General features: G+C 29.6%; 1 protein-coding gene across 1 annotated transcript; it reads left to right on the top strand.

Moving 5' to 3' along the window:
- Positions 1-1809: 1809 nt before the first annotated feature.
- On the top strand, positions 1810-2909 carry LOC122522701 (putative fatty acyl-CoA reductase CG5065). Its single transcript, XM_043643986.1, has 4 exons — positions 1810-1980; positions 2066-2211; positions 2282-2594; positions 2901-2909. The coding sequence occupies exons 1-4, from the start codon at positions 1810-1812 to the stop codon at positions 2907-2909; spliced, it is 639 nt and encodes a 212-aa protein (XP_043499921.1).
- The last annotated feature ends 10165 nt before the right edge of the window (positions 2910-13074 follow it).

The following is a 13074-nucleotide window of genomic DNA, read 5'->3' as shown; positions in this document are numbered from 1 at the left end:
TTCCAAAGATTATATCGAACATTATCGTGGAAAAGATTATATAGTCATAAACGAAATAGATCACCTGTTATGAAACACTCTGACAGAAAATATAAACATTATGATGATCGATTCAACAAGGTATATAAATAAATACAGAGATAGAGGCAGAAGACGGTAGTTCTCAGGATAAAGAAGCCTATGTTTTAATAACTAAATAAACGTATTCAATCTATAAATGTTGTGAAAGAAACAAATGATACAAAATTTATCTGAGAGAAAAATGTTAACGAGAAACTCGTAAAGATTCTTTTAAGAATTTTTTCAATCAATTCAAAGATAAGTTAAAGCCCGCTAACAGAGTGGATACGCGTACGTGTTAACAAGAAAAGATAGGGAAAATATAGGAGATAAAGAAAATATGAATCAGATTGGGAAAATTTCCGAACTCAATATTTGAAATTAATATTGGACGAAAAAGACAAGGTTAAATTTACTCCATATATCAAAATTATTTCCAGGAATAACGGGAAATCAAAAAAAAAAAAAAAAAAAAAAAAAAAGAGGGTTTTTGTTAATTGCTGATTTAGTTATAAAATAGTTATATTATTTGTACATTATTCATAAGAAAATGTAAACATTTTCTCATTTGGGAGGGGAGATGTAAAGAAATATTCTTTTAATTGATTTACCGCGTTAGTCGAAATCGTTGGTACGTACCTGACATACAGGTCAGATGATGTAAAGAGAAGGGAAATAAATACGATAAGAGTTGCGAGAGCAGTCGCGAGCGTTTACTTGAGTAGTAGGAACGATACGGTTTATAACGAACACTAAATGTCGTTTCTTTTCGTTACAGGTAAGAAATATAAATATTTGTCACATAAGTTATAATATATATATATATATATATATTTATACGTCATTTCCCTTTATCGTCTATCGTCAAACGCTTAAAATCATTTCTTTTTGGTTTCTTTCTTCTTAACTTTTCTTCTCTTTTTTATTCCAAATCAAGCCATCTCTGATAGAAATTATTACTATAGAAGCTTTGTCTTTACTCACGTACCCATGAGCACGCACGCACATATACAAACACACTCTGATGCACTCATACTTAGTTTGCTATTGTAGAAATATCTATATGTGCATTTTCAATAGTAAATGTTCTGTATTATCTAAATCTTTATTTCTTCTGTATTCATATATACACTCACATGAGACAGGAAACACTGCTTTCTGTTCAGTCCAAATTTTTCTATAATAATTTAGGAGTTGCAACTAGTTAAAAAAATCCAAAATCGAACTTTAGATGACACAAGATACGCATATCTTTTATTTTTATACGTTTTTGAAAATAATCTTCATCCTCTGAAGCTAACTTATTCGTACGTTTAATAGGTCCTTTTGCATTTTTTTACTCATTTATTTTTGTTTCACGATAATTATTCTTTCTTTTCTCTCTTTGCTCTTTTTTTCTCTTTCCTTCTATATGTAAACCTATATATTGATATTTTATTTTAATAATAATATATTTTCTACCAAAAATTGTTGCTATAAATGAAATGCTATTTGTAGATGTTGTCCAGAAATAACAACGATTTACTTGCTGATAAGAGCAAAAAAACTGCAGTATCCGCAGACTCGATTCAAAGAGTATTTTAATGATGTGTTGAGTAAAGTAACGTAATTTGTACTAATTATTATGTCAATAAAAAATATCACCAATGTTACCAGGTATATTTAAATTTTCAGATTTTTGATAGATTGAAGAAATAACAAAAAAATGTCGAAAAAAAAATTATTCTGATTGAAGGAGACACGAGTCAAATGAATTTAGGATTGTCAGAGAAATACCGCGCACGCATTAAAGATACCGATTTAATTTTCCACAGTGCAGCATCCGTGCGTTTTATGGATAATATTCGTTTAATAGTTAATACGAATATTAGTGGAACAAGGGATCTCCTCTTGCTCGAACAGGAGATGGCAAGCTTGAGGGTACTGTTTTCCTGATTAATTATTTAAACATTGGATTTATATAAAAAATAAACTGTTCTTATTTTGTAATAAATTTTTTCTTCAGGCTTTTGCTTATGTATCAACGGCATATTCCTACTGCGTATATAGTAAAACTGAAGAAAAATTCTATAAGCAACCTATAAAGACAGAAGACATAATTAAATTGACAGAGATTCTGAAAGAAGATCAATTAGATTTAATAACTCCAAAGTAATAAAACGAGAATACTATTGCTTTTTTTTTAGAGCTAAGTCGATTAGCAAATTCGTTTATTTCATAGGCTACTTGGTAATTGGCCCAACACCTATGCATATTCGAAGGCAATCTGTGAAGACACTGTACGGCAGTATTCTAATGGAATTCCTGCTTGCATCGTTTGGCCATCCATTGTTGTCGCAACAGAAAATAAGCCAATCGCCGGTTGGATAAACAATCTGTATGGACTAACAGGTATTGCTGTAGAAAGTGCGACTGGTGTTTTACATACGCTATATTGTAATGAAAACTTTATTTGCAACATAATTCCTGTCGACTATGTTGTCAACAACATTATTGCTGCCGCATGGGACGTTGCACAAAAACTTTTATTGCAGGTACATACCACAGATTATTAATCTCTCTAACAGATAAGACAAATATTTGCCTTTTAACGAAGAGATTCCAATTTATCTACTTTAAAAAAGTTTTATGGTATTACTTTTTATGGTTTAACTATAATTATTCTTTTCATATTTTTTTTACAATTTTTTTGCACTGGATACCAGAAATTATAGTAGACTAGATAGCTTATCTTAGTGGAAAAAAGCTAAGGTAATATATGACAATATTTTAGATTAACAAACGATATATTATTTGTCGATAAAAAAGAACATCATTAACTTTATTGTATATTTTTTTAGATTACTTAAAATCTACAGAAATATAGAAAAGTTTAAATATATAATGAATTACTTTACATTTACCGAATGGGAATTCACAAACGTCACAAACGATAACGTTTTGAAATTATGGGATAAACTATCTGTAGTCAATAAACATAAATTCTTTTTTAATGTTTCTGATATTGATTGGGAATGTTTTTCTAATACTTACAATAAGAGGGTTCGAGTATATTTACTTAAAGATCCGATGGAGACGGTTGACGAATCAAGACCATTTTATAGAAGGTAGCTTTTTGACAATGTCTTTTTTATAACAAATATAATTATTACCAATTTATTATTTATTCATTCTTTTTATTGTTTATTGTTTCCAAATTAACAATAGCTAATTATACGATAAAATGATTGTTTATGCCTTAATTCTTTGGATCTTCTTTTCGTTATTATATTTCCTTTTTTCTTCTGTATTTTCTTTCTAATAATCTGTGAAAAACAACAATAAAGAGATCTTTAATAATTCATTTTTATATTGAATAAGTAGAATTTTTAATGTTATACTTCTTTTAGCGCGTTTGGGAAAATGTGATGAGAGTGAAAATTTTTTCACAGACGTTTTACAAATTTTTAAACATACATTTTACAAATATTTACATGGTAAATTTCGACACCACGAAGTTTGTCGTATTTACAATTCGCGGCAAAGCGATTTCAAATTTTCGGCATAAAGTCTTCTTCTCTTCTTCTTCCCCTTTTTTTCTCAAGCGGGTAACCCATCCAAGTACTAATCGTACTCAGCCCTGCATTACTTAAATGTTCGAGCGAGAACTAATTCTGTAACCGCGCCTCGGCCGTTGACGCATAAAGTAAATCGATATATCACCCTTACATTTATTGTGGACTGATATCTATATTTTTATATTTTTTTTTATTTTTCTTTGTTTATTCTTTCTTATATATATAATATATCGATCGATTGAAAATATTTTTTGAATTTATTTAGTTAACCGTATAGAAAAGAATAATTAGTAGCTTATCTACTAAAATTTTCAATCCCCCTCCTTTTTACCTGGTCACGCTATAAATACATATATATTTATATAAAATTAAATAACTTTAATAAATAAATGAGAATAAAAATATAATAGTAAAAGAAAAATAATCTTCTTCCATTAGAAAATATTATCGATCATCAAGCAGGGAAGAGGAAAACGTTTCTTTATCAACTATATTCTATGTAAAAATAAAATTAATAATAATAATACTAATAATGTAATAATAACAACATTAATTAAAAAATAAACTAGGAAAATTAATAATGATAATAATAATAATAACATGTTATCATTGTGATAGGTAATCTGTAATTAATTATAAAAATATGGAGAACTTAGCATGAAAGAATGGAAACGTATTGTGCAACATGAATTTTTTTTTATTGTTTTGAAGTTATACTTCTTTTTCAATACTAAATAACGAGCGTAGCCTGACGAGGATTTCCTTCAGAATTTGTGAGACACTCAACGTAATTACAATTTATGTACCATTTATCAAGATTATAGATTCTTAGCGTATATTCGAAATACGCGGTTCAATCATTTCGAAAATATTGAAAATAAGGTAATTTTTTTATCGTCCCTCCCCACTTTTAAACCGTTGTTAAGCACGCCATGCAGGGCCAATTAAACATAGCACTTGTCCCATTCTTCCACTGGACGCCTACGACGACACATCTTAGATAAGCAGCAAAGAATTTACAAAGAAAGCGACGAACAAAGCGATTTTAGCTTGAAGCGAAATAAGAAAAGTATAAGTATTCCTTAAGCTTCCATAAACGAGGTGAACCTTTTTGTTTAATCAGTATACAAGAGAAGCGAGCAAGAGGTGAGATACATGTTTAATTTTTTGTTAAAACCGGAATTCCTTATTATACTTAATTTATCAACCAGAGCTTTTATGCTACAAGACTTTTTGCCTGACGAGACAATATAATATTATACTCTATATTGATTTAACCAAGAGTTTTTCTTTTTTCTTATTTGTTGTTTTATTTTATTAATTTTTTTAATAATTGTATTTTATTTAAATTTTATCTAATATCTTTATTTTGTTGAAGTTTTTATTGAAGTTATATTTTATGTTATTTACAAATGTAGAGTATATATTGGCATTTAGGAAAATTGTAGTTATTTCATATTGAATACAATGAAGAAGGAGAAGTAAATGTTGTGTGGCTTAAGTTTCCAGTTTCACTAAAGATTTGCCAAAAAATCTTACAAAAAGTTGCTGGACACGCTGCGATTTAAATTAATAAAACAATAGTGCCGATCGGACGTAGATCTTCAACTATTCTCCTTAGCAACAATACAAAAATTAAGATTAAACGTTCACATTTATCTATAGTTTAAATTTAATTATTTATTATTAATTATTGAAAATTTATTTATTTTAATTTAATTATTTTAATTTTGAAGTTATTATTAAACTATAATTTCTTGCAGCTTTTAATTGACCAAGATCAGTATACATTTAAATTTCTGTTTTAGTTTTCAATATGCCTAAAACTAATGCAGAGAAATGTAGAGATTATCGTCTTCGTAGGAAAAAGTATAAAGAAAATAAGGAAAATAATGAGGAAAATAAGGAAAACAAAATGCACGCTAATGCCAAACGTTGTAGGGTTCTTGGCTGCGAAGAAAAATTATCAAAAAAGGTTATGAATTGCCTGCGAATGAAATTTTATGTACTCCGTCAACTTCTAATTTACTTTGCGAACCATCGGTTAAGCCTGTGATTACCGGTACAAATTTAAATAATTTAAATGTCCCAGAAATAACCAATATTATTGCTAATTATTTATTTTTTTGTTTGGTTTTTATGTTTTGAAGTCATTTAAAGTTACTTACATTTATTTTATTTACCATTTATTTTACATTTATTTCTTCAAGAAATCCAATTGTCTGCGAATGGAACTTTATGTAACCAATAAACTTCGAATTTACTAATGACTTCTGAACCATTGGCTCAGCCTGGGATTAACAGTACAAATTTATACAATTTAAAATTCATAGCAATAACTAATAGTACTGCTAATTATTATTTTTGAACTTATACTTCTTTTTGGTACGTTTGGGAATTTAGTCTTTATTTTTTACTTTTACTTCTTCAAGATGCATCGTTGTCTACTGCAAAAGATGACTATCACAACTATATTACTGTGCAAGCTGATGTGCATATGGAAAATTCTTCTATGCAGTGTCATCATCGTATAACATCAAAAAACATTACATTAACAAACATGGGGCAAAGTTCACGATCTCAAGCTCGAAATAATCAATATTTAGCTAAAGCTTCGATTATACATGTATTGTGTAATCAAGACATTGTACCGAATGAAGAACGCAATTCGTTAAACCAAGACACAATCATGAATCAGGAATTACCTCAATCAGACGAATCTATTTATTCTAACTCTTCAGACCAGTTAGTAATTATTCATTCCGCTGGAAAGCAAATCGATATGGATTTAGATCCTTTTTTACCATATAGCAATTATCCTCAATTAAAACGATCTCATAAAGAATAAAAATAAAATTCTTGGGCAATTCATTTGAACATCCATGCTCAGTATGTGACAGATTGTTGTTTAAAAAGGATTTAAAAGAGCCATCTAATGAACATAAGGATATTCTAATACAATTTATACCTAATGAACCTATGGAAAATACTAAGCTTTGTAATACATGCATACTAGTTTTAAACAAGAAGAATATTCCTCTAATATTACCATATAACGGCTTCAAATATCCAGATGTACCTTAGCATCTACCACCTTTATATTTAGCTTTTGAAAGATTAATTTCGCCTCGTATTTCCTTTATGCAGATCAGACGTCTGAGACATGTGAATGGTAAATACGTCAGTTATGGTCAATTAATTAACCTTCCTGTTTCAGTTAATACAATGGTCAAATCTCTTCAAAGAAATATCGAAAACGATTATTCTATAAATGTACATAATAAACATAAGAAAATTGACTGATCTAGTTACTTACATGTCATTGTTAACAAGCGTACAATTAAAGCTTGGATTCAATTTTTAATACCGTCTGCATTGTACAGAATGTACGATATTAAAATTAAAGATTCATATTTTAATGATAATCAAATTCACGAAAAAGTTGGACAAAATGATGTCTGCGAACACATTCCTGTAGAAGAGAGTCTTACGGCGCACCAAGCGACATTAATGTGAATTGAAGAACAATATTTACGTATTGTACCTGGCGAAGAAAATTTATTTCAAAGTTTATTATTTGATAAATTTTTTTATTTTTTATTTCTTATTTAATTTATTATTTCTTATTTTATTTCTTATTTTATATATTAACCCTTCTTCTTATTCATGTATAAATAAATAAGATTATAATTATTTTTTTTGCAGTTATTTTTGAGGTTGTTGATGCTATATTCATTTTGGTACAACAAAGAAGTATAACTTCTGACGTGCGTACATAAGTACACACAGTTTTTTTTCTTTTTTTGTTAAATAAATAAATAATAATAATTAGAAGCTTTTCTTCTCATACTTCAAATTCTCCCTCTTTTGACCTGGTCACGCTATAAGTAAATTTATATATATATAAATAAAATTAAATAACTCTAAAAAATAGATAAGAATAAAAATAAAATAATAAAAAAAATTAATCCTATATTATTATAAATTATGTTAGGGAATATTATCGATCAACAAGCAGGGAGGAGTAGAAAAGATTTCTTTATCAACTATATTCTATGTAAAAAGAAAATTCATAATATTAATAATATTAATAATATAATAATAATAACAATATTTAAATCATAAACAAGGAAAATTAGAAAGTTATAAGAAAAATTAATAATGATAATAATAGTAATAATAATAATAATAATAAAAATAATAAATTTTTATTTTTCACTAATAAATTTGTTTCCTTGAAGTTATTTTTTATAGTTTCTTCTATTTTTTTAACATTTCTAAAAGAGTATGTGATAGACCGCAGGCATAAAATGAACTTAGATTTCTACACTTTTTTAAAAATACTCAAAACACCGTTAAAAGTTTTTTATTTTAAAAACAATGGCCTTGCATTAATAGTTGCTTATACTCTTCTTGCACTAGCACCCCTTATATTATTATGAATTTGACACGCATTCACATTTCTGATAGTACAACTGATTTTAAATAAAACTTGCATTCTTAAAAGTTGATCTGATAGACCGCAAGAATAAATTACTCTTAGATTTGTACACTATTTTCTAAACACTCAATACACCGTTAAAACTTTTTTATTTTAAAAACAATAGCTTAGCATGAAAAGATGCTTATATTCAGCCTCTACTAACGCGTTTTATATTATTACGCACTTTACTACGCATTTTCAATTCTTATAGTACAACATATTTCCAAAATAACTTACCTAAGAAAAAGATGATTCGATAGACGGCAAGTATAAAAAACCCTTAGATTTGTAAACTCTTTTGTACAAAATCAATACAACGTTAAAACTTTTTTATTTTAAATAAAATGGCTTTGCATAAAAAGATGCTTATAGTCTGCACGCACTAACGCCTCTTATATTAAAAAGCACTATGTTACGCATACACATTCCTTATAGTACAACTAATTTTAAATAAGACTTGCATTGCTAAAAAATGACCTGATGAACAGCAAACATAAAATACACTTTGATTTTTACGATTTCTATGCATTTAATACACATGTCATCTTCTTGATTTTGATAATTTTTGCTTAGCAGAAATATAAGCTTATTGTCTAGTTGAACTAAAATAATTCAGATTGTTACACTGTTTACTTCAGACAAACAATTTTTGTAATATACTTCAATTTAAAAAAAATTGCATCGCAGAAAGATTATATAATATATCAATAAAATTAAAAAAATATTGATTTTTACACTTTTCTAAATTGTGACTTACTTATTTAACTTTCTAATTTATACAAATATTCCTTTGCATAAAAATATGCTTATAGTCTGTAAGTACCAAAGCCTCTTATATTAACATGCATTTTGCTTTAAAATCAGTATTTCTTCTTCTTCTTCTTCTTCATTCTTTAGTTTAGGCAAGTTGCCTGTTTCGTAACGATGTTTTTCTGCCTATTGCGCTGTTAAATTTTCGCACCATCGTTTTCGTGGGCGCCCCGTACTTCTGCGGCCAACGGGTGACTTATCCCGTACAATTCTAACAATGCTTCTGTTGTCCTTTCTGTTGATATGTTCGTTCCATTCTTTTTTTCTTTTTAGTATCCATTCGTTAATGTTTTCCACTTTGCATGTTCTTCTTATATCTTCATTTCTCTCTCGATCCAGTAGTGTTTTCCAGCTATTCTGCAAGAACTCTCATTTCGGTTGTCTCTAGTAACTGTTTCGTTTTCGCTGTTCTGGTCGAGTTTCTGCGGTATGTGACATAATAGGTTTACCATTGCCTTGTAGATTCTTGCTTTGGTCTCTATGTCCATGTTTTTGTTTCGCCATATTGTGTCATTCAAACAACTAGCTATTCTGGATGCTTTCATTGTCTGTTCTCTTACCTCTGCTTCAACATCACCATATCCTGAGATTTCTATTCCTAGGTACTTAAATCTCATTTCCTGCTGAATAACCTTCCCTTCAATTTCCAGTTTGCACCTTAACGGTGTCTTTGCCGTTGTCATGCATTTAGATTTCTGGGCTGATATCTTCATATTGAATGATTTGGCTATGCAGTTAAATCGGTGTAGTAGACGTTGTAGATCATCCTCATTTTCGGCCACTAATACAGCGTCATCAGCATAGCATAGGATGGTTACTTCTTTGTTGCCGATTTTATATCCTTTTTGAAGTCTTACGTTTCTTATTATTTCGTCCATAATGATGTTAAAAAGCAGGGGACTTAGGGAGTCCCTTTCGGATACCACGACCTGCATCAATCGGTTCAGTCAAGGCGCCATTTTTCTTTGCTTGGATCTTATTGTTTCTATAGATGTCCTCTATGGTCTTGATAAATTATTCGAATTTGCCGGTTATAGAGGAGGTGTATAACATCCATTAACTGCACTCGGTCGAATGCCTTTTCCAGATCAATAAACACACATATGCTGGTCTGTTGTATTCAATTGATTTTTCTGTTATCTGTCTTATGATGAAAACCGCGTCTGTGCACGATCTGCCTGATCTGAATCCCTGTTGTTCGTCTTCTAGATTCGTTAAGCTGTTAATTTTATTCGTTCTAACCTTTGTTGTTAGTTTCAATGAAGTGTTTAAAAGATTTATTCCCCTGTAGTTTGTAGGCAGCTTTTTGTCTCCTTTTTTAAACATAACTATAGTTGTACTAGTTCGCCATTCGTCAGGTAATCTGTGTTGGTATAGTATTTTTTGTATTAGGAATTTTAACTGTTGTGTGAGACGTTGGCCACCATATTTTTGCAGTTCGTTTAGAATGCCCTCTTGCCCTGGGCTCTTCCTATTCTTTAGTTTCCGAATAGCTGTTTGTACATCATTGGACTCAATTTGTATGTCACTTTTAGTTATTATTTCTGGCGCATTTAGTTCCGCTTGAGGTTCTTCTGATTTATAGAGCTCTGTTAGATAGTTAATCCAATTTTCTTTTGTGATCTGGTTTGTTTCTATCATTTCGTTGACCTCCTTTCTTTGATTTCTAATAAATCGCCAGATTTGTTTTTGGAGTCCATAGAAGTCACTCTTCATTCTTTTCGAAAATCTCCCAATAATTTGCTTTGTTTGCCTTACTAATGTCGCTGTTTGATTCCGGATTCGTCTATACATTTCGTATGATTCAGTGTTCTTAATGTCCTATAGTTAAGGTATCCTATTTTCTTTTTTTTGCATATTTCCTTAATCTCTGGGCGGAACCAAGGAGTTTTGATCATTCTAGCCCGGTTTTTTACAGCTCGTGTTCCCAGAGCTTTATATGCAGTTTCTAAAATGTTAGTTTTTAATTTCTTCCAGGCTGTGTTTATGTTTTCCTCTTCTTTTATTGGGTTTATTTCGATTTTATCCTTCAACCTGTTCTCGTATAGTTGTTTAGTTGGTAAGTTCCATAGTGACTCGATGTTTATTTTCGTTTCTTGGGTTGCTCGGGCAAGATTGCTTTGGGGTTAAAACTTCATTCTTATTTTTGCTAGTAGCAGGCTATGATCGCTTCCTACATTCGCGGAATTTAACGTCCTGATATATAGTATTTGGTGTGGTTGGACGTATCTATTGGTAACAAAATAATCAATTGTGGACCTGAAGCCTCTGGTGTTGCTGTATGTGAGTTTGTATTGCTTTTTGTGGTTGTAAAATGTATTGTTAATCATAAGCTCGTTAAATTTGCACAATTGTGTCATAAGTTCTCCATTATCATTTAACACATTTTCGTTGAAACTTTGATTAATTCCAGGTTTTATTTCATTTCCGATGCAGGCGTTAAAATCTCCAAGGATTATCATTTGTTGGTTACTTGGTAATGATCCGACTATATTTTGTAGTTGGTCGTAGAAGGCTTTTCTTTCTTCTTTTGGTTTATTATCTTCGGGTGCATAAATTGACACTATATTTAATTTTTGGTCTTCTGCTTTCATTTTTACAACCAATATTCGTGAAGATATGTAGTTACATTCTTGTATGTTGTTCTTGTATTTCTTAGATACTGCGATGGCTACCCCTTCCTTTGCTCTGACTTGTTTTTCTACCCCACTATAGATTACTAAATAGTAATCGTATTGCAATTGACTTTTGCCTTTCTTTTTGGTTTCTTGTAAGGCGCATATATCAATTTTATTATTTTTCAGTTCTTTTAGGGTTTCTTGATCTTTATTATTGAATGTTTTGATGTTCCAGGTAGCCAGACGTATTATGTGTTTTTTTTTCCAATTCGTTGTCCTTTTCGTCGTCCTTTTCCTAGCATGGGTCGTCATCTGTAGATCAGTCCTATTCCGAGACAGAGTATCGAAATCACTATTTTTAAATTATAATTAATTTTCAAAAAAATTTGCAGTTCTAAATGATAATCTGATAAACTGCTAGCATAAAATAAACCTAAACTTTTAAACTTACCTTGAATTCAGTAAACATGTATGCTTTTGGATTTTTTAATTATTGTTTTTCGCAGATAAAGGTATATGTTGAGCAAGCACTAAAGCTACTGAGATTATTACACTGTTGGCTTCAAATTATCTTTTCTTGTAATATACCTAATTTTCAAAAAATTTGCGTCGCTGAGATATGATCTTATAAATTACTAGCATAAAATATTCTTAAATTTCACACCTTTATACACATTCCCTTCTTTTTTCAAGTCTTCGATTCATATATCTATTTCTTAGCTATAACATGAGCTTTCGGTCTTCTGGCTCTAAATCCTTATATATTATTATGCACATAGATCCGCATTCATTTATCTTGTAATATTCTTGATTTTCTAAAAAACTTAAAATTCTGAAATATGTTCTGGTAGACCAATAGCATTAAATACTCTTAAATTTGTATACTTTTTTTTACACATGTAATACACTAGTAACTTTTATGATTTTCAAAACTATAGCTCTGCATAAATATATGCTTATAGTCTGCTTGCACTAACGCTAATTATAATAATATGCCGTTTAGTACGCTTTTACCTTTCATGTGATATACTTGATTTTCAAAAATTCTTGTATTACTAAATGATAATCAAATAGACCGCTAGCATGAAATACACTTTACAATTTACACTTTGCATTCAATACATATTTAAACTATTTGACTTGCAATTATAGCTTTTCATATAAATATGTTTATATTCTGTTTGCACTAATACCTTTTATACTATTATGCACTTTGCTACGATTACGATACCACTTTTCTTATAATACAACTGATTTTCAAAAAAACTTACATTGCTAAAAGATAATTCGATAGACAGCAAGCGTAAATTACACTTAGATTTGTAGTCTCTTTTCAACACATTCAATAGACCGTTGAAACTCTTTTATTTTCACAACAATAGCTTTACATAAAAATATACTTAATGTCTGCTCGCACTAACGTCTCTAATATTAATATACACTTTGCAACGCAATAACATATTTTACAATATAATTGATTTTCAAAAACACTTGCATTGCTAAAAGATGATGTGATATACCGCTTGCAAAATTGCACTTCGAATTG

The sequence above is a fragment of the Polistes fuscatus genome, unplaced genomic scaffold (assembly GCF_010416935.1).
Source record: "Polistes fuscatus isolate 324 unplaced genomic scaffold, CU_Pfus_HIC Scaffold50, whole genome shotgun sequence".
NCBI lineage: Eukaryota > Metazoa > Arthropoda > Insecta > Hymenoptera > Vespidae > Polistes > Polistes fuscatus.
The sequence above is the reverse complement of the archived record's forward strand: the minus strand, read 5'-3'. Positions and strand labels throughout refer to the sequence as shown.